Raw genomic sequence first — 20,637 nt, 5'->3', positions numbered from 1 at the left:
CCTGTTGCCTTGACATTGGGACGATTAAGGCTGGTCAGAAGTACTTTTGACAGTGCCTGCCCAGGGCACTATACGGTCATCAGACCTTTCTGGTGCTCACCCCCTCTGTCTCCTGGGCTTTCAGGTATACCAGCTGGACACAGGACACTACCTCTGCAGGAACAAGTACTATGGCCGCGGGCTCTCCATTGAAGGCTTCCGCAACGCCCTCTATCAGTACCTGCACAATGGCCTGGACCTGAGGCGTGACCTTTTTGAGCCCATCCTGAGCAAACTGCGGGGCCTGAAAGCTGTGTTGGAGCGGCAGGCATCCTACCGCTTCTATTCCAGCTCCCTGCTTGTCATCTACGATGGCAGGGAGTGCCGGGCAGAGTCCTTCCTGGACCGCCGGGCCGAGATGCGTCTCAAGCACCTGGATACTGGGCTCCCTGAGGTGGCGCCACCCTGTGGCCCTAGCACCAGCCCCAGTAGCACCAGCCCTGAGGCCGGCCCCTCCTCTCCACCCAAGGTGGATGTCCGCATGATCGACTTTGCACATAGCACGTTCAAGGGCTTCCGGGATGACCCCACCGTGCATGATGGGCCAGACCGAGGCTATGTGTTCGGCCTGGAGAACCTCATCAGCATCATGGAACAGATGCGGGACGAGAACCAGTAGGCCCCGCCCTGGGCCCCCAGAACCCCTTCCTCTCCACCCGCAGGCAGGGACCATTGCTCTGACTGAACTCGCCGTGAGGACACACAGACTTGCTTTTAAAGGGTTATATTTCTCTTTGGTGTAAACTAAAAGAAATGTTTTTAGCTGTAGCCTGGAATCCATATATATAAAGTGAAGGAGGGCACAACACACATCCTCACAGCCAGGCTTCTTTAGCTCTACAGTTCTGACTGCTGTGTCCAGGCTGACTTAGGAAGGAAGAGGTGCCCTTGGTGGATGGGCTTGGCAGCAGGGACAGGGTGCCCTTGGACGTTGGTTTCTCTGGCCTAGGTCTTTGGGGTCTGTGGCTATAGGGCCCTGCAGGTTTTAGGGTGAAGCACTGGGCTGGTGCAGGGTCCCTCTGTGCTCACTCATCCTTTGTTCCTCAGAAGTAGAGGATTGGGTGCCCAGCTCTTGGGGACTTTCTAGTCTGGTGGTGTGGGCATCAGCCAGTGCTTTAACAGATGCCCCCAGGATACCACAGGGCCAATTGCACATAGCTGGACCCGTCCTTCTCAGTTCTGACCTTGGCGTGAGGCTAGATTCATGAAGCTGTGCTGAAGCCACCTTTTGACAGAGAGTAGGCCATGGGATTCCCAGGCACTCTTTGGCACTTGAGCCTGCTCCTCTTCCTGCCTGCACACCCCAGCCAGCCTTTCTCACCAAGATCCCTTGCCTGAAGAGGCTACCCCTTCCTGCCCCACTGAAGGGGTCCCTGCTGTATTTGCCAAGGAGAGTTAATGTCCCAGCAGGCTCCAGGGCCTCTGGTGGCTCTGGCCCAGACAGTATTTGCAGTTCTTGGGCTATGGGTGGGAGTCCTCTTCCTCTAGCTTGGGCAGCTGTGCTGCCTCTGGATGGGCTGCCCGTCCCAGGGCTCAAGGGCTGTGGTCCGCTCAGGGTGTCACCTTTCCCCAGGCTAAGCTCAAGGCAGCAGCCCATTGTAAGGAACTCCAGTCGTGGGAGGGAGAGCTTTTTTTAAGCTTGTCTTCTCATAGGGACATTGTTTGGGCCCTGGGTGCAGGTGCCCAGATTCTGCTAATGAGTTTTGTCTTATCATTCCTGGGATCCATCAGTCTGTCCATTTCTCCATCTGCCAGCCCTTGTTACTTGGGATCTTTCCCCTGGGCTGTAGCCTTGTTTATTAGTAAATATTGATTTCCATCATGCTTTCCTCAGCAAAATAGTCTTTTCCATTTCTGAGATGAGCTTTGGCCCTTGTGCCTGTTGTCAGCAGGTGCTACCTTTTTACAAAGAACTGGTAGCAGATGAATTGTATGAGGTATTTCCCTGCTGGCCCAGCACCTTGTCTGTAGGCCTGGAGTGTGGCCCTGCTCAACAGTGTGGTACAGTGAAGGCCCAAGGGGCAACCCTTCTTGTGGTTTCAGTAATTTTTGCCGCCAGCCCTTAATGGCACAGAGACCTGCCACCTCTAACATGTGGCCAGGAGGTGACATGGCACTCAGCCATTGCCATGGTTAGTGCCCTCACCTCTGGGCCTAGGGCCGCTGTCATTGTCACTTTTGGCATGGCCCTTGTTTGGGCATTAAAGGTAAGCCTGCCAGTCTGTATATGAGAAGCCTTGATAACTGGTGGACTACTTTCTAGTCCTTAGAGATGCAGCCTCACACATTTTAAACGGGCTCCTTGATGGATCCCATCTTTCTCGGCCCTCTGATCCTGGTGCCAGTGGTGGGCAGGTTCCCATTCCTTGGGGCTGGGAGGGACAGCTTGCCTGTTTCTGGTCAATAATGACCATCTTTCTTGTACCATTCTGTGGCTTCAGCCATAGGGGTAGTAGCTCTTCATTAGTGCAGACCGTCGTTTCCTGGCAGGGCAAAGGCCAAGACAGAGTCAGGGGCTGCTTGGGACTCCCTTCAGTTGAAACTCTCCAGCCTGGGGATGTGCTGTGCCGCCTCAGTTCCTGTATTTGGGGGAGCAGATGCTGCCCCATTCTCTTCGTAGTGAGAGAGCTATACCCACTTATCTTCAGTGTTTTCCTGGCACTAAAAAGAGCAGAAGGGTCTGGGATTTGCTGCTTCTCCATTAGGGCAGGACCCCTCTTTTCGGCACTTTTGACACTGGGGGGACCCAGCTCTGTTACCTGGTGGGTGTTGGGCTTGTGTGTGCACACATGCTCTCTCTCTCTCTGCCTCTACTCTCTCCCTGGTCCTTGCCAGAGAGCCCTGTCCCTGCCAGGCCCTGCCTTCCCAAACCCCAACTTGGGACCAAAGTACAACGCGGGATCATGGGTTGGGGCGCTCAAGTGACCCCCCCTCTATAGTGCTTACTTGGGCCAAGTCAACACCAGCCCCCTGGGCTAGGGGGGGTGGGGTGGGACCGGTGGTGCTTAACGAGGAAGGGGACCAGTGTAGCAACTTGCAGGAGACCCCACCTCTCCCTCCCCTCACATTGGGGCCTGTGCAGTGGGTGTGGGGGTTTCCCCAGGGGCCAAAGCCCTGGGCTAATTCAGTAGCCGCTGCTCACTCGCGCACATCTGGCCACGTGCACGCCCCCTAGATGCAGATTGCTTGGAACTTTAAAGCTGTTCAATTTGGTTTTGTTTGTGTTGATTTAAAAAAATGTTTTAATGAGAAAAATTGGAGCACCCTGGGAAGGACGTGGTTCCTTTGCTTCTCGGGGCACCGTAAGGCCTCGTCTCTAGGAATCGTTCTTTGCTCCACTTTCCTGGAAGCTGCCTAAACCTGCCCAAGCTGCCCCAGGTCTGCACCCTCTTCCACTCTCGGCTCCGCCCACGGCTGGGCCACTGCGTCTCCTTGGGACCTTGCGTGCGGGGGAGGGGTTCTCGGGCCTTGGGCCCGGCGGCCCCTTTCTGTACACCTAGCGCTGCCCGCCCCGCTTGTGTCTGAGGTCGTGTATGTCAAAATAAAGCCGCTAGAAACTGAGCTGTGTCCGCATCTTTGCAGTCCCGCGGCTCCCGGGAGGCAGGTCCAACCCCGTTGCCCCGCGTCCCTCCGCTGAGTCCCACGAGCCGCTGCGCCGGGGCGGGGCCGGAAACGGCCGCGCGGCAGCGGACCCCGGCACCCGTCGGCGAGAAAGCCTCGCCCTTGGCGCCAGTTCCGCCTTTGGATCCGCCAATGGGCAGCTGACCCGCAGACCCCGTCCCGGTCCCCATGGCAGCTCGGCGTGCTCGGGCTCTCATTGGCTACGTCTGCCAGAACGCCGCGCCCCGGCGCTCCGACGTCGGCGTCCGTGCCACGTATACGGCAGCCGATTGGCCGGCTCGGGCCAACGTCACCCCCCGCCTAGGTCCGGCCTGAGTTCCGGGCCAGCAGCTCTCCGTCTGGCGTCGCTTCTTCCTGTGTGCGGTCCCGGGTAGGCGTCAGGGCGGACTGGGCGGCCAAGGCAGAGCCAGAGTGGGTCAGTCTGGCAGGTGAAGGGCTCGGGCCGCGGCGGGAGTTCGCGGCAGGGCTCGGCCGGGCGGGCCGGGCCGCGGACGCTTCGGAGTCTGGGACTCACTCTCCGGCCGCCCGCAGGCGCGATGAAGGCACTGATCTTGGTGGGCGGCTATGGGACGCGTCTGCGGCCGCTGACGCTGAGCATCCCGAAGCCACTGGTGGATTTCTGCAATAAGCCCATCTTGCTGCACCAAGTGGAGGCGCTAGCCGCGGTAAGACCCGGGGTGGGACCTGGCAGGACGAGGGACTAGGTCGTGAATGCCCGTGCCTTCTGGCTGAGACCTTCTGTCGGCCGGCGCTGTTTTGTCCAACAGGCAGGCGTAGACCACGTGATTCTGGCGGTGAGCTACATGTCTCAGGTGCTGGAGAAGGAAATGAAGGCGCAGGAGCAGAGGGTGAGGCTCGGACTCTTGACCTTTTTCTTTGCTCCCCGCGCAACCACCCATCCTGTTGGGAGGAACCTGACAGGCGGCTTATCCCTTTCAGCTGGGAATCCGAATCTCCATGTCTCACGAAGAAGAGCCTTTAGGCACAGGTCAGTAAAGACAGGAAGGTTCCTTTGGGGTTTAGGGTCTGAGAAGGGGTGAGACTCAGCGTGGATGGGGTATGCTGAGCCTGGTTCCAAAGGTTCAAACCCCTAGAAAGATGGTGACCTGCACCTCTCTCCTAGCTGGGCCCTTGGCACTGGCCCGTGACTTGCTCTCTGAGACTGCAGATCCTTTCTTCGTTCTCAACAGTGATGTGATCTGCGATTTCCCCTTCCAAGCCATGGTGCAGTTCCACCGGCACCATGGCCAGGAGGGCTCCATCCTGGTAAGGGATCAGGTCTTTCTTCTCTGACACTCCTGCCCCGATGCCCAGCCTCTTCCAGTCTGCGGCTCTTAACTATCTGCTTGTGTTGTGGGTGCAGGGCTGTGCAGTATGTGTCTTTAAGCATTTGGGCACAGCCCCGGAGATTTAGGACAGTATGCATAGCATATCAAGGCTCAGGCACACTGGCTTGGGCCTGAGGTCCCCCTCTACTCAGGTGACCAAAGTGGAGGAACCCTCTAAGTATGGTGTGGTGGTATGTGAGGCTGACACAGGCCGCATTCACCGGTTCGTGGAGAAGCCGCAGGTGTTTGTGTCCAACAAGATCAACGCAGGCATGTACATTCTGAACCCTGCAGTGCTGCGGCGCATCCAGGTGTGTAGAAGCCAGCTGCTGGGTGGGCTGGGGCAGGGCAGGCCCCTACCCCCCCTGACCCTGCTCACGAGTTGCCCACTCCCACAGCTGCAACCTACATCCATTGAGAAGGAGATCTTTCCTGTCATGGCCACGGAGGGGCAGCTATATGCCATGGAGCTGCAGGGTGAGGCAGGGAGGCCACAGGCTGGGGGTGGGGTGTGGCTGGGCTGAGCCCCCTGATGCATTTCCTCCCAACAGGCTTCTGGATGGACATAGGGCAGCCCAAGGATTTTCTCACTGGCATGTGCCTCTTCCTACAGTCCCTGCGACAGAAGCAGCCTGAGCAACTGTGCTCAGGCCCTGGCATTGTGGGCAATGTGCTGGTGGTAAGGCCCCTGCCCAGCCCATCGTAAACCCACGTCCTCCCCCCACTCCCCACCCTCCCCCCCCCCCCCCCCCAACTTCATCTCGGGAGACAAGTGATTCACTTGTATTTCCCTCATTGTCCTTAGGACCCAAGTGCCCGCATTGGCCAGAACTGCAGCATCGGCCCCAACGTGAGTCTGGGTCCTGGCGTGGTAGTGGAGGATGGTGTGTGCATCCGGCGATGCACAGTACTGCGAGATGCCCACATCCGATCCCACTCCTGGCTCGAGTCCTGCATTGTGGGCTGGCGCTGCCGCGTGGGCCAGTGGGTAAGCCTGTGGGCTGGGCCAGATGGGGAGAGGGGCAGGGAATGTGCCTGCCTTGCTGACCAGGCCTGCCCCCTCCCTCGAGGTGCGCATGGAGAACGTGACAGTGCTGGGTGAGGACGTCATAGTTAACGACGAGCTCTACCTCAACGGGGCCAGTGTGCTGCCCCACAAGTCTATTGGCGAGTCGGTGCCGGAACCACGCATCATCATGTGAGGGGATACCATGGGGCTGGCTGAATCTCCATTTCCCTACTGGCATGGGGAGCTCTGGCTTGACACATCAAAAGGCCCTGGACTCGCCGTTATCTCAGAGGACTAGACAAGGCTGAAGCTGTTGGACACCTGCCCTCTCTTGTGGACATAATCTGGCAGGATCCTTGCTGGGCATCCTCTACAAAGCCTACTCCCTCAAGAAGGTCCGGGCCAGGGCTGTATGGAATAATAATTTAATGTTCACTGTGGCCCTGACTGAAAGTCAAGCTCAGGCACAATTAGGACACGGCTGGGTTCCCGCCAATGAGGTTACACTCAGACAAGGAGGTTGGACATGGCGGGGATGGGGGAGGACATGGGGAATAGGGCAAGAGGAGCTCATAAATAGGGCCCAGCCTGGGTCTGAGTTCAAGGGTGGAGGCTGCTGCTGTGTGGGCTAGGCTGCCGAGGAAGTGGTACTGGTACTGGCTGCCTTCTCCCAGTCCTCTACAGACACGATGGTGGCTTTGCAGAAGAAGCAATCCTTGTTGTTCATCAGATGCTGGTTGATGCAGGCTCTACAACGGGAGGAGGAGGAGGGTCTGTGTATCCCTGCTGCTTCCCCAGCCCCCTGCACCAATGGGGCCCACTTACTTGCAGGACTTGTGGCCACAGGGCTGGAACACGGCAGAAATGGGGTGAGCATAGCAGATGGGGCAGAGATCCTCCTCGCTGGTGGGCTGCAGAGTGCAGGGTGGGCTGGGGTCAGATACCCAGACAAGGACACATGCCACACGTGTGTGGTATGCACATTTGTGCTAACGTGTGTTTGGGTGGTGTGGACGTGTGTGCAGTGGCTCCCACTCACCAGGGAGGCAGCTGCTGCCTGGGCCGACGCAGAAGTCAGGTGTGCCAGCATCTGTTCCACCTGGGCCAGCTCCTCAACGCTGATGTAATCTGTGTCTGGGGGTTGGTGGCAGTTGTCAGACCCAACGTGGCCCTAGAACCCAGTCCCTCTTAAATACCACAACTTGGGAATTTGCTCTTCTGGAGACTCCTCACCTAGGCCAGTCCCAGATCCCTCTTCCCTGACCCACCCCTGGCCCACTCACAGCTCTGTAGGGAGAAGCGCTTCCGGTCAGGGGCAGGCAGGACAGTGCCAGGGGCAGGAGGCTCTGGCTGCCCCAGGAGATAGCATATAGAGCGGAGCTGGAAGCAGGGATCAGCCAGGAGCACTGACGTGGCTCTTTCTGTCCTGGGTGGGAGAGGGTGCAAGGGTAGTCAGAAGGTTGGGCCTATCTGAAAACGATACCTATTGGAGGGGTGGGAGGGACAGTTCAGCCCACCTGAATTGCCTCTGTCCCACCTCATCTCCCTGCTGCTCACACTGCCACACCCCCTACCCTCCCCGCCCAGTCCTGGGTCCCAGTAAGAACCATACAGCCCTTGTACCAGTTTAAATGGGTGACTAGCAGATACTGAAACTCTACCTACCCCCTAATATACACTAACTCCAAAGAAAACAAATAAATAGCACTAGCAGCTTAAAGGCGTGCCTCCCAGGTTTCCCTGCTACTATTCCCGGGAAGACAGGCACCAGGGAAAGCCATAGGCTAAGAACAGGCTGGGATATCAGAGACGGACTCGCGCCCCCTCTGGCGGCCACCCTGGGACCTAGGTCGAGGTTGCGGGCGGGGGGGGGGGGGGGGTGCCCCACCCCCTCCGGCCTGGGGCCAATGGGAGGCCGAGGCCCCGCCCTCCTCCAGGAGAGTATTTAGAAGCCGATCGGGGAAGCACCCGGGGAGCTGGGGAAGCCGGAGGAGGGAGTGCTGAGTGGAGCTCGGCCCCAAGTCCCGACCTGGACCCGGGAAGCAGGGGCGGTTGGCGTGTGGGGTGGAGCCCACATCCAGCAGAAGTGGGTGAGTCCTGGAGCCGCGCCCCACACAGAACTGCCCCATTCCACCCCCGGCAGTCACCACCATGGCCTGGCTGGTGCTGCTGGGCGCACTGCTGTGCATGCCGCGCGTCGGGGTGGGCAGTCTGGGCTCAGAGGGCTTTTTGCCCTCTGCACCCCATAACTGCCCCTACAGATGTGTGTGCGCCGCTGACCTGCTGAGCTGCGCGGGCCTGGGGTTGCAGGACGTGCCGGCTGCGTTGCCTGCCGCTGCTGCGGACCTCGACCTGAGCCACAACGCGCTCCAGCGCCTGCGCCCCGGCTGGCTGGCGCCACTCTCCCGGCTGCGCGCCCTGCGCCTAGGCCACAACGAACTGGACGTGCTAGGTCACGGAGTCTTCACCAACGCCAGCGGCCTGCGGCTACTCGATTTATCATCTAACGCGCTGCGGGCGCTTGGCCGCCACGACCTCGAAGGGTTGGGGGCGCTCGAGAGGCTGCTTCTGTTCAATAACCGCTTAGCGCACTTGGATGAGCACGCCTTCCATGGCCTGGGCGCACTCAGCCGCCTGTACCTGGGCTGCAACGAACTCTCCTCCTTCTCTTTTGACCACCTGCACGGTCTGGGCACGACCCACCTACGTACTCTGGATCTCTCCTCCAACCGCCTGGGACGCATCCCAGTACCTGACCTGGCTGCACTGCCAGCCTTTCTTAAGAATGGCCTTTACCTGCACAACAATCCATTACCCTGTGACTGCCGTCTCTACCACCTGCTGCAGCGCTGGCATCAGCGGGGCCTAAGCGCTGTGAGTGACTTTGCCCGAGAGTACATGTGCCTGGCCTTCAAGGTACCCACATCCCGTGTGCGCTTCTTTGAGCACAGCCGTGTCTTTGAGAATTGCTCAGCTGCCCTGGCTCAGGGCCTAGAGCAGCCCGAAGTGCAGCTGCACGTGCAGATGGGTCGGTCCCTGAGGCTGCACTGCAACACCAGTGCCCCAGCCGTGCGCATCGCCTGGGTGTCACCACAGCACGAGCTGCTGGTGGCACCAGGATCCCGAGATGGCAGCATCGCAGTGCTGGCTGATGGCAGCTTGGCCATCAGCAATGTGCAGCCGCAGCATGAGGGGGTCTTTGTGTGCCTGGCAGCTGGGCCCCGCCTGCATCACAACCAGACGCACGAGTACAACGTGAGCGTGCATTTCCCACACCCTGAGCCCGAGGCTTTCAACACAGGCTTCACCACCCTGCTGGGCTGCGCTGTGGGCCTGGTGCTCGTGCTGCTCTACCTTTTTGCACCACCCTGCCCAGGCTGCCGCCGCTGCTACCGTCGCACCTGCCACTGCCGCCGCTGGCCCCGGGCACCCAGCCCCCTCCAGGAGCTGAGCGCACAGTCCTCAGTGCTCAGCACACCACCGGATGTGCCCAGCCGCAAGGCCAGTGTCCACAAGCATGTGGTCTTTCTGGAGCCGGGCAGGAGGGGCCTCAATGGGCGTGTGCAGCTGGCAGTAGCCGAGGACTTTGATCTCTACAATCCTGTGGGCCTGCGGCTCAAGGCTGGCTCTGAGTCTGCTAGCTCCACGGGCTCTGAGGGTCTGGTGATGACCTAGGCTGCCCTGGGCCCAGAGCCAGGCCACTTGCCACCCGCTGCTCGCCCTGCTCCCTGCTGCCGCCCTGACAACTGCCAGATGCTGGTGGGAGCGCTGGGTTTGGTCCTCCAGCCTCCTGCACGGCCGTGACCTCAACCACAGCAGCCCCACTCACTAATGGAGGGGCTGGGCTCCCCACCCTCTCTCCTGCTCTGCTCTAACACAGGGCCCAAAGGCCCTAGACCCTAGCAGGACCTACTGGTGCCCACACGTCCCACGAGGACTGGAACTGGGGCCATCTGGAAGAGCCCTTGCCTGAGAGCCCTAGGTACACCACCTCAGAGGCCAAGGCAGCTACCAAGCCGTGGTGAAGTACTGAAGCATAACCATCTTCCCCTTCCCAAGGGGACAGGAAGAGAGTGGGCCCACAGGGGAAGAGGAGAAGGGCTCCAAAGGAAGACCTAGGCCCCCACCCAGGGTGGAAGGAGGAAACATGCACCAACATCCAACCTACTTCAAGCTCCACAACTCCATGCAGTCTGCTGGGCAGGAAGGAAGCAGGTGGGGCTCCTCAAGAGACCCCCAGGGGGCCTGGCCTGAGCATCAGCCAGAGTGGCCCTGCTCCCTCTGGTCAGGGGCAGCCACAGGCCACTCTGAGAACACAGCCTCTCCCATGGGCTCACAAGACAGCAGTAAGGGGCAACATGGCCTGTGCCCCCAGCTTTTTAGCAGTAAAAAGCCCGAGCATGGCCAAGATGGGAGGGCCTAGCCGGAACTTGCTGTCCCTCAAGGGTAGAAGCCTCTTAAGGTCTGGCACTGATCTTGGTCTAATGGCTGAGGCAGTGCCCTGGTCTCATATGCTCTTACCACCCACCACAGGGAGGCAGGGAAGGGGGCGGGGGGCCTGGGAACCCCTCCTGCGTGGGTGCTGAGCTGGGGGCTCCTACAAGTCCTGGATCCAGTTGTTTGTGGAGTTCCTTAATAAAGGCGGTACACGCTCATCACCGGAGCCTTCGTGAACACAAGTATCAGTGTGTGCGCTCAGCCCCCCTTCCCAGCAGTGCTGTGCTGGATGCTGCAGGAGAGCACCCCGCCCATGCCTGAGGTATAACCACAAGCCAGTGGCTATGCCCATGCGGCTCGGGCACCCTGTTCTGCTGGGGTCCCCGGTTCTCCTACTCAGAGCTACTGCTGCTACCACCTGTTTAGGCAGTTTGTACCTCATGACCTCCCCCTGGCCTCAACGCCTGATGCTGAGGTCCATTTTAGAGATGAAGAAACGGCGGGCGGCAGGGAGACCCTGCCTGGTGCACTCCCCATCAGCCACGCCAGCTCCCATGGGGCCCTGGTGCCTAACACTTACCCTGACGCCGGGCCATGCACCAGGAGCCGCACCAGGATGCCTGTCACAGCCACCAGAATGGGATAGTGGTCCACGCTCTCCAGGCCTGAAGGGAAAGGAGGGATCCAGGCCTCCTGGCTAGTGCGAGCCCCCCCTGTCCTCCCCACAGAAGGGCGACCTAAGGCTGAGGGTACCAAGCCTGCCTGTCCCAATGCAGAATGGACAATCAGGCGTCACAACTCCTAGCAGAGGAACCAAGGCTTGTGCTACGTTGGGTTCAGGGCACTGGGTCCTCACCAGGCAGCCGCAGGGTGACCACGCGGTCAAACAGGTTCCTCTCAGCCGTCACCCGGTTCAGCACCTGGTTCAGCAGCTGTGAGGGCAGGAGCCCATTGGTGGAGTGGATGGGTGGGCTCACCACCGGGGGGTCCCCAGGGGCCCCCCTCCCTGCCCAGATGGACACACCTGTGCGAGACGCCGCAGCAGCATCTCAGAGGTAGGCCGGGCCCAGTCCAGGAATATCTCAGGCACCAGCGTGATGGTCATCTCCAAGACACGCAGCAGGCTGACCGAGAGGTCAAAGCAGGTGGCACACACCTTGAGCTGCCGGCTGTCCACAAAGTTCCGCTCTAGGCGCTCGGCAGCCTGTTGGATCTGAGCCACCAGCAGGTGGGCAGTCAGTGGCCTGGCCACACTGCAGTTCATGCCTGGTCCTCTGCAACACCACAGCCCACGCGACCCACTGTGACCCACCTCCTGGATCATGCCGATGAACTCAGAGAAGGCCCAGTTGAGCTGGTTGAGGACGCTGTTGAGGAAGCTGGGTGCCACATCAGGACCCTCCCGCAGTAGGTCTGCCATGTGCTGCTGAAGCAGGGTGGAGGGGCAGGGCTCTGCAGGGGCATTGACACGGTGGCATCACTGGGGACTCTGGTCTGTGGTTCCTCCCTGTCTACCTCTGTCCTGACTTGTTGGGCCATTGGTGTAAGGACAAAAAGATGACTCCCTGAGGATGCTCAGGTCATGAAGGCAGGGAAGACAGGGTACAGTGCTGCTTGGGGGTTAGGGCTAAATCTGTCCCTCCTCCTGCTGGCAAGCCACAGGCTGAAGTTATTCCTGGCCCCACACCATCCCTTTGGCCTAGAGCAGCCCCCCAGCCATAGCCTGCCCCCAAAGAAGTCCTCAGCTGCATGCCCCTCAGAGAGGGCTAGACCCAGACAGGGTGACCTAGGCCTCTCCTCATTCATTTCAAGACCAGCATCCCCAAGACCTACTGTGTCAGAGCCCTGCCGTCCTCTACTCTCCTCTGCTGCCCTTGGCCTGGCCCTGGCATATGGCCGAGGTGGTGGGTGCCAAGTCTGGGCTGACGGGGAGCGGTAACCAGAGCCCTTAAGCCACAGCCGGGCTGGACACCACCCCCCACCCCGTGCAAATCAATAGTTCCTACAGCCAGCAGGATGAGTATCTAGTCCCACTGCCACTCTAACTGCAGCTCAGTTCCACCCGCTGGTGCATCCAAGAAAACCGGCAAGGACTTGATGAGTGACTTCACACAAGGCACTCAGTCTCTGGGGACCCTTTTGTGCAAAAACCCTGCCCATGAAGGCAGAAACACATCACGTAGGCCTAGGAAAACCACCAAGTGGGGTGAATGCAGAGTATGGCAGGCAGACTGCAAGGCAGAAAACCCAGGACCCAGGAGGGGCCTAGGTGAAGGTCCTCAGGCTCACAGGGCTTTGCTGGGCCATCCATGGCCCCTGGAGAGACAGTACAACCTCTGCCCCCAACCAAATTCCCCTTCCTCTTGGGAACGCCATGGGCACCCTCCGGGGCCCTGACCAAGCCCCAGTCTGTGCCCCTGCCTTGACTCAAGTACACTGAAGTGGGAGGTGGACATGGTGCCAGGACGAGGCTGGAGGTCAGGGAGCTGGTTCGGAGTCCTCACTCTGAGTAAGCTGCCAGCACCCTGAGAAGATGCTGCCCCTTTTCACCATGACCCATGCACAGCATTCAGGCCCAAAGGACACACATGGGACAGGGGAGCAAGGGGGAGGTGTCCCAGAGTGTCCTTGGACTGGGAGGAAGCAGGGAAATGGAAATGCCGGGGGGCAGAGCTGGGGCCCAACAGGAGTCCGGGAGACAGGCCAGGAGAAGCGAGAAGAGTCCAAGAAGACCAACAGCAGTGGGCCAGAGCCATCGGGTCACCCAACCTGGACACTCACTCTGGAGGCTAGGTAAGTTGGCATCCTCTGGCTTGGTTTTCAGCAGGTGCGGCAGCCGTGTATAGCGGTACCCAAAGCCACAGCCCTGTGGGTAGGGTCAGTGGGGGTCAGAGAGGCAGGGAAACCCTTCCCTTCAGCCAGCCATAGCCACTTCCCATCCAACCACACTTACCCTCCAGAGTCGCACCAGGATCCAGTTGGTCTGGGCCCAGGGCCGCTGCTCATAGGGAGCCAGGAGGCTCCTTACCATGGCAATACGCCTGCAAGGGCAAGGGGTGGTGGGCACAGGGTGAGGCCAGACATGGTGCTGTGCAGGTCAGAGTGCCCGCCTCCCTGCTCCGACCCCCACTCACTGCTCCTCAGGGATCCGCTCCACAGCCCGCAGGGAGTGTGGGTAGCACACGTAGCTAGCCAGGGCCTGCATCAGCGAGTCACGGATGTCTGTTGGGACAGGCTGTGCCTCAGCAGGTAGCTGGCATGAGCCCCGGCCCCCATGCCTCAAGCCCACCTAGCCGGCATTCTGCAAAAAACGGCCAGCCAGAAGTGCCATCCCATCCCCATATCCCCAAGCCCTTTGTAGGGCACCTCACCAGTGCCCACGATGCGTGTATCGGCAAAGTGTTTGGCAAGGATGGCAGCCAGGCGTGTCAGAGTCTCTTCATAGCCTGCAGGATGGGGCAGTAGGAGTGCTTGGCCAGGAGCAGGGGTTCCAGAGGCAGGCACGTCCCTTGGCAGGGTAAGTGGGCTTGGGCAGCGGGCTCCAGAGCTGACTTCAAGGGCCAGTCTGGGCCCAAGCTGTCATCTAGGGACTTTGGGCATGGCATTCACTGACTGTGAGAGGCCATTGCACAGACTCACTGTGGGGGAGGACGGGTCCTGCAAGAGTCCTGACTGGGCTCAAACCCATCTCCGCACACACACTTGATGGCTCAGCAGTCAAAGCCCCTTGGGCACCCATGGCTCCGCCTCTGAGGACAAAGCCTGCACCTAGGCCTGGGGCGGGGCAGGGGACAGGCCAGGGGCCTGACAGCCCACAGCCTGATCCAGACATAAACCACCAAACCCAGCCTGAAATCAGTAGTCTGCAAGAAGCCCAAGCTCCTACGTATGGCCTCCAGCAGGGTACCACCACCCCTTACTGCGATCTGCAAACACAAGCCGCTCTGCCTTTGCATGGGCTGCCACATCCCACGTGCAGTGCCAGGGTGTCTGTGTGAGGCCAACCGGCTCCCGTACCACAGCAAGAAGGAAGTGAAAGCGGAGGGGCCCCCACTCCGGCACTCCATCCTGTCTCTTTCCTTCCTAGCATCCGGGAGAAGCTGTTGGCTCTGTGGCCGCTAATACCAGGGCAAGGCTCTCCACCATGTGGGGCTTTTGCAGATGCTTGTCTAACACAGGACCAAAGAGAACAGGGGCTATCTCCCCTCTTTCCTGCACGGATGTGTGCTGCTGGGCCATGAGGGTGCAGAACAGGGTTGTTAAGGGTTTACAATAAAGGCCCTTTTCCTGCCCCCTCCCGGCCTGAATGGCTTTGTCACCTGGGAGCTCCTCCATGCTGTGCACGGGGCCAAAGTAATTCTTGAGAGCACTGTAGCTGTTGATGGCCACGCTCAAGTAGAACTCAGGCATGAAGGCAAAGAGAGAACCTGTGCGGTCGCCATGCTCGACGGTCCGCAGGCAGACGCGTAGTAGCCAGTAGATATCTAGCATCTTCTCCTATAGGAGGCACAAGGGGTGCTGCTAGGCTGTTCGTAGAAAGGGTTGCAAGGGGCAGGGCACAGTCTGGGGCTCGGGAAAGGCCTCCTCGTTAGTGGCTCAGGCAGGGCAGTCACATGCTTGATAGGCAAGAGGGTGCACCCTGTGCCTGGAGAGGCAACACCCCAGCCTAGATCAGAATTCTGGCTTGCATTAGTAAAGGTACACAAGGTTTTAAGTGAGAAGGTGTCATGTGACCATAAGTCTGAGTTGGAGCACTGCCCAGTGCAAAAGGAGCTGCAGGGACGAGTGGGGGCAGGACAGTAAAGAAGCTACATGGCCTCATCTAGGCCCAAGACAGCAGACAAAGGACTGGAAGGCCAGGAATGGGGAAGCACCGATGGGCTGTGGGGGCAAGGGACCGGCTGCACCAAACAGGGCCCACATTTCTGGGGGTGATGGAACCTCCGTGGAGGTCAGAAGTACCGGAAGAGAAGCAGGCCTGGTCCAGGGCAGAGGGGATGTGGTTTAGGATATGTGCAGCATATGGTGCCTAAAAATGTCCCCAAAGAGGTGGTGTTGAAGAGCATGATTACATGCAACAGAGGCCATAGAAAGCAAACCTGCCAAGGGCCTTGTTCCACATGGTCTGTGCCCAGGAGGGGTCACCGAGCAGAGCAGAGCAAAGTCCCAGGCCCCAGCCCAGACCACCCAAATCTCTCAGAGTCGGAGCATCTGGACTTGACACCAGCTCTGATGTGCCCTCAAACTTGAAAACCCGAGAAGACACAAGCAGGGGTCAGAGGGTGGGCCTGAGCCAGAAGGCCTGCTGGGAGCATACTGCCACAGAAGGCCAGAGAAGACCAAGTCTAAAGAGGGGATGGAACCTATGCACCCAGGGAGCCACCGCATTGTGGGGGGGGGGGGGGGGGGGGGGGGGCGGGGAGGGATGTGTCTGCAAAGGGGACGGGAGGCTTGGGAGGGACCGTGCAAGACTATTCCAGAGAGGTGGAGGAACCTGTGTTGGACCAAGAGTGAAGGGAAGATGAAGAAGCTGTGATACAGACAAGGAAGAGGGGAATGATTGTTGGAAGGGAGTGGTTTCTGTAAGCAGATGTAGAGTCAAGGGAGGGGCATCACGGACTGTTCTCTTTACTAATGGGAGAAAGTGAATGAGCAGGAGGCAGGAGGGTGAGCACTGAAGATGGAGAAGAAAGCAGTTCAACATAGCAAGGGCTGTGTTATGAAAAGCCCACAGAGAACATCACACTCAATGGTGAAAAACTGAAAGCGTTTTCTCTAAGATCAGGAACAAGACAAAGATGCCCACTTTTGCTACTTCTATTCAACACAGTACTGGAAGTCCTAGCCAGAGCAATTAGGAAAGAAAAAGAAGTAAAAGTCATCCAAATTGGAAATAAAGGAGTAAAATTATCCCCATTCGCAAATGACGTGATCTTATACGTAGAAAACCCTCAAGAATCTAGCAAAAAATTCGACAAAGCAGGAAAGAATATCCAGTGGAAAAAAGTCTCTTCAACAAATGGGATTAGGAAAACTGGACAGTAACATGCAGAAGAATGAACCTGGGCCACTTTCTTACATCATACACAAAAATAAAACCAAAATGATGAAAGACCTAAATGTGAGACAGGAAACCACCAAAATCCTAGAGGAGAAAGCAGGCAAAAACCTCTTTGACCTCAGCCGCAGCTACTTCTTACTAGACACATCACTGGAGGCAAAGGAAACAAAAGCAAAAATGAACTATTGGGACCTCATCAAGATAAAAAGCTTCTGCACAGTAAAGGAAACAATCAGCAAAATAAAAGGCAGCCTACAGAAGAAGATATTTGAGAAAATATTTGCAAATGACATATCAGATAAAGGGCTAGTATTCAAAATCTATAAAAAACTTATCAAACTCACCACCCAAACAACAAATAACCCACTTAAAAAATGAGCTGAAGGCATGGATAGACACTTTGCCAAAGAAGACATCCAGATGGCTAACAGACACAAGAAAAAATGCTCATCACTTGTCATTAGGGAAATACAAATCAAAACCATGATGAGATACCACCTCACACCTGTCAGAATGGCTAAAATTAACAACATAAGATGGGGCACCTGGGTGGTTCAGTCAGTTAAGTGTCCAACTTTGGTTCGGGTCATGATGTTGAAGTTTATGAGTTTGAGTCCCACATCGGGCTTTCTGCTGTCAGCACAGAGCCCACTTCAGATCCTCTGTCTCCCTCTCTCTCTCTGCCCCTCTCCCCGCTCTCTCTCTCTCTCAAAAATAAGCATTAAAAACAACAAAACAACAACAACAACAATACAAGAAACAACAGGTGTTGGCAAGGATGTGCAGAAAGGGGAACGTTTTTGCACTGCTGGTTCCTCAAAAAAATAGAACTACCCTACGATCTAGCAATTGCACTGGTAGGTATTTATCCAAAGGATACAAGAATACAGATTCAAAGGTTTATAGCAGCATCATCAACAATAGCCAAAGTATGGAGAGAGCCTAAATGTTCATCGATTGATGAATGGATAAAGAAGATGCGGTGTATATCTACAATGGAATATAACTCAGCCATCAAAAAGAATGAAATCTTGCCATTTGCAATGATGTAGATGGAGCTAGAATGTATTATGCTAAGCGAAATAAGTCAATCAGAGAAAGACAAATACCATATGATTTTACTTATATGTGGAACTTATGAAACAAAACAGATGAACATAAGGGAAGAGAGGGAAAAAAAGGAGAAGAGAGGGAAACAAACCACAAGAGACTCATAATAATAGAGAACAAACTGAGGGTTGATGGAGGGAGGTGGATGGGGGAATGGGTTAAATAGGTGATAGGTATTAAGGAAGGCACCTGCTGTGATGAGCACTGGGTGTTGTAGGTAAGTGATGAATCACTAAAGTCTACTGCTGAAACCAATATTGTACTGTATGTTAAAAAACTAAAATTAGGGCCGCCTGGGTGGCTCAGTCAGTTAAGAAACTGACTTGGGCTCAGGTCATGATCTTGCGGTTCATGGGTTCAAGCCCCGCGTCAGGCTCTGTGCTGACAGCTCAGAGCCTGGAGCCTGCTTCAGATTCTGTGTCTCCCTCTCTGCTCCTCCCCCACTTGTGCCCTATTGCTCTCTCAAAAATAAGAAACATAAAAAAAAAATTCTTAATAACTAAAATTAAAAAAAAAGAATACACACACACACAAAATCTGTTAGAATAAATGAATTCAGGAAACATGCAGGATATAAAATTCATACACAAAAGTCAGTTGTTTTTCTACACACTAGCAATGAACAATCCAAAAAGGAAATCAGAAAAATAATTCCACTTACATTAGTATCAAAAAGAATGAAATAGGTATAAATATAACCAAGAAGGTGAAAAACTTGTACACTGAAAACTATATAATGTTGCTGACAGAAATTTTACAAGACACAAATAAATGGAAAAATATTCCATGTTCAAGGACTGGAAGATTTAAAATTGTTAAGATGACAATACTAACCAAAGCAAAGTATAGATTTAATGCAATCCCTATCAAAATCCCAATGGCATTTTTTGCAGAAATAGAAAAATCTATCCTAAAATTCATATGGAGTCCCAAGGGACTCAAACAGGCAAAACAACCTTGAAATAGAACTAAGTTGGAGATCTTACACTTCCTGATTTCAAAACTTATTGCAAAGCTACAATAATCAAGATAGTGTGATACTGGCATAAAGATAGTCATACAGACCAGAGAGCCCAGAAATAAACTCACACATATATGGTCAAAGGATTTTTGACAAGGATTGTCAAGACCATTCAATGAGGAAAGGACAGTCTTTTCAATAAATGGTGCTGAGAAAATTGAATTTCCATATGCAAAAGAATAAAGTTGGACCACTGCCTTACAGCTTAAACAAAAATTAACTCAAAATGGATCAAATACCCAAACTTACAAGCTAAAACTATAAAACTCTTAGAAGAAAACATGGGGAGAGGACTTCATGACCTTGGATTTAACACCGACTTTTGGGCTGTGACAACAAAAACACAGGCAAAAAAAGAAAAAATAAATTGGACTTTATCAAAATGAACTGTGCAGCAAAGGACACCATCTACAGAGTGGAAGGACAACTCACAGAAGAAGAGAAAATACCTGTAAATCATAATCTGATAAGGAGTCAATATCCAATGTATATAAATAATTCCTACAAAACAACAACAAAAACCAAACAATCCTATTAAAAATGGGCAAATGCACTTGAATAGACATTTCTCCAAAGAAGATATACATGTGTCCAATAAGCACATGAAAAGATACTCAACAGGGAAATTCAAATCAAAACCACAATGATCACCAAACTCCACACCCAAAAAACAAATAATCCAGTGAAGAAATGGGCAGAAAACATGAATAGAAACTTCTCTAAAGAAGACATCCAGATGGCCAACAGGCACATGAAAAGATGCTCAACGTCACTCATCAGGGAAATACAAATCAAAACCACACTCAGATACCACCTCACGCCAGTCAGAGTGGCTAAAATGAACAAATCAGGAGACTATAGATGCTGGCGAGGATGTGGAGAAACGGGAACCCTCTTGCACTGTTGGTGGGAATGCAAACTGGTGCAGCCGCTCTGGAAAACAGCATGGAGGTTCCTCAAAAAATTAAAAATAGAACTACCCTATGACCCAGCAATAGCACTGCTAGGAATTTACCCAAGGGATAAAGGAGTACTGATGCATAGGGGCACTTGGACCCCAATGTTTATAGCAGCACTTTCAACAATAGCCAAATTATGGAAAGAGCCTAAATGTCCATCAACTGATAAATAGATAAAGAAATTGTGGTTTATATACACAATGGAGTACTACGTGGCAATGAGAAAGAATGAAATATGGCCCTTTGTAGCAACATGGATGGAACTGGAGAGTGTTACGCTAAGTGAAATAAGTCATACAGAGAAAGACAGATACCATGTTTTCACTCTTATGTGGATCATGAGAAATTTAACAGAAGACCATGAGGGAGGGGAAGGAAAAAAAAAAAACCAAAAGGTTATAGAGGGAGGGAGCCAAAACATAAGAGACTCTTAAAAACTGAGGGTTGATGGGGGGTGGGAGGGAGGGGAGGGTGTGTGATGGGCATTGAGGAGGGCACCTGTTGGGATGAGCACTGGGTGTTGTATGGAAACCAATTTGACAATAAATTTCATATTAAAAAATAATAAAATGAATGTATACATACACACACACACATATATCTATATAAATAAATACAATGAGATACCACTTCACATCGATTAGGATGGCCACTACCAAAAAAAGAAAAAACACACATAGAGTAACAAGTGGCAACAAGGATGGGAAGAAATTGGAACTCTTGTGCCCTGCTGGCAGGAATGTAAAATGGTATAGCCACTGTATGGCAGTTCCTCAAAAAATGAGAAATAGAATTACCATGTAATCCAGCAATTCTACCTCTGCGTATATACGCAAAAGAATTGAAAACAGAATCTTAAAGAGGTATTTGTACACACCATGAACACAGCAGCACCATTCACAATAGCCAAAAAGTGGAAACCCAAACGTCCACTGATGAATGAATGGACAAAATGTGGTATATACATACAATGGAATATACGGCCTCAAAGAGGAAGGAAATCCTGATACATGCTACAACATGGGTGAAAAGCTGTGAGAACATTATGCCCA

At 54.8% G+C, this 20,637-nt stretch overlaps 4 protein-coding genes across 12 annotated transcripts in view; 3 read left to right on the top strand and 1 right to left on the bottom strand.

Moving 5' to 3' along the window:
- The window catches only part of IP6K1 (inositol hexakisphosphate kinase 1), a 60,605-nt gene extending 57,005 nt beyond the window's left edge, over positions 1 to 3,600 (top strand). For both annotated transcript variants that reach the window (XM_043590412.1, XM_043590413.1), the window contains one exon: positions 125 to 3,600. In XM_043590412.1, coding sequence (XP_043446347.1) covers positions 125 to 658 — 534 coding nt within the window. In that variant the 3' untranslated portion in view covers positions 659 to 3,600. The remainder of the gene's footprint in view (positions 1 to 124) is intronic.
- Positions 3,601 to 3,921: 321 nt separating this feature from the next.
- On the top strand, positions 3,922 to 6,437 carry GMPPB (GDP-mannose pyrophosphorylase B). 3 transcript variants are annotated; one of them, XM_043590416.1, is made up of 10 exons: positions 3,922 to 4,030; positions 4,192 to 4,325; positions 4,428 to 4,508; positions 4,600 to 4,648; positions 4,784 to 4,926; positions 5,141 to 5,299; positions 5,387 to 5,465; positions 5,540 to 5,667; positions 5,794 to 5,976; positions 6,059 to 6,437. In XM_043590416.1, the coding sequence occupies exons 2-10, from the start codon at positions 4,197 to 4,199 to the stop codon at positions 6,188 to 6,190; spliced, it is 1,083 nt and encodes a 360-aa protein (XP_043446351.1). In that variant the 5' UTR covers positions 3,922 to 4,030; positions 4,192 to 4,196; the 3' UTR covers positions 6,191 to 6,437. The 3 variants fall into 3 exon arrangements, with proteins under 3 accessions (XP_043446351.1, XP_043446350.1, XP_043446349.1); XM_043590415.1 differs by having other exon boundaries at positions 3,946 to 4,075; XM_043590414.1 differs by having other exon boundaries at positions 3,955 to 4,325; positions 5,141 to 5,465.
- The window catches only part of RNF123 (ring finger protein 123), a 37,411-nt gene continuing 23,180 nt past the window's right edge, over positions 6,407 to 20,637 (bottom strand). For 5 of the 6 annotated variants that reach the window (XM_043590402.1, XM_043590404.1, XM_043590400.1 and 2 more), the window contains exons 27-39: positions 14,754 to 14,931; positions 13,806 to 13,880; positions 13,569 to 13,656; positions 13,388 to 13,475; positions 13,216 to 13,300; positions 11,747 to 11,886; positions 11,459 to 11,647; positions 11,291 to 11,366; positions 11,015 to 11,099; positions 7,281 to 7,423; positions 7,037 to 7,131; positions 6,823 to 6,908; positions 6,407 to 6,746 (exon numbers count right to left, since the gene is read on the bottom strand). In XM_043590402.1, coding sequence (XP_043446337.1) covers positions 6,626 to 6,746; positions 6,823 to 6,908; positions 7,037 to 7,131; positions 7,281 to 7,423; positions 11,015 to 11,099; positions 11,291 to 11,366; positions 11,459 to 11,647; positions 11,747 to 11,886; positions 13,216 to 13,300; positions 13,388 to 13,475; positions 13,569 to 13,656; positions 13,806 to 13,880; positions 14,754 to 14,931 — 1,449 coding nt within the window. In that variant the 3' untranslated portion in view covers positions 6,407 to 6,625. Of the gene's footprint in view, positions 6,747 to 6,822; positions 6,909 to 7,036; positions 7,169 to 7,280; positions 7,424 to 11,014; positions 11,100 to 11,290; positions 11,367 to 11,458; positions 11,648 to 11,746; positions 11,887 to 13,215; positions 13,301 to 13,387; positions 13,476 to 13,568; positions 13,657 to 13,805; positions 13,881 to 14,753; positions 14,932 to 20,637 lie in introns of those variants that run through there. The other variant, XM_043590405.1, reaches the window with a different exon arrangement.
- On the top strand, positions 7,831 to 10,671 carry AMIGO3 (adhesion molecule with Ig like domain 3). Its single transcript, XM_043590411.1, has one exon. The coding sequence runs from the start codon at positions 8,149 to 8,151 to the stop codon at positions 9,670 to 9,672; it is 1,524 nt and encodes a 507-aa protein (XP_043446346.1). The 5' UTR covers positions 7,831 to 8,148; the 3' UTR covers positions 9,673 to 10,671.

Source organism: Prionailurus bengalensis, chromosome A2, assembly GCF_016509475.1.
Source record: "Prionailurus bengalensis isolate Pbe53 chromosome A2, Fcat_Pben_1.1_paternal_pri, whole genome shotgun sequence".
NCBI classification, from domain to species: domain Eukaryota; kingdom Metazoa; phylum Chordata; class Mammalia; order Carnivora; family Felidae; genus Prionailurus; species Prionailurus bengalensis.
This window is presented reverse-complemented; position numbering and strand designations above follow the sequence as displayed.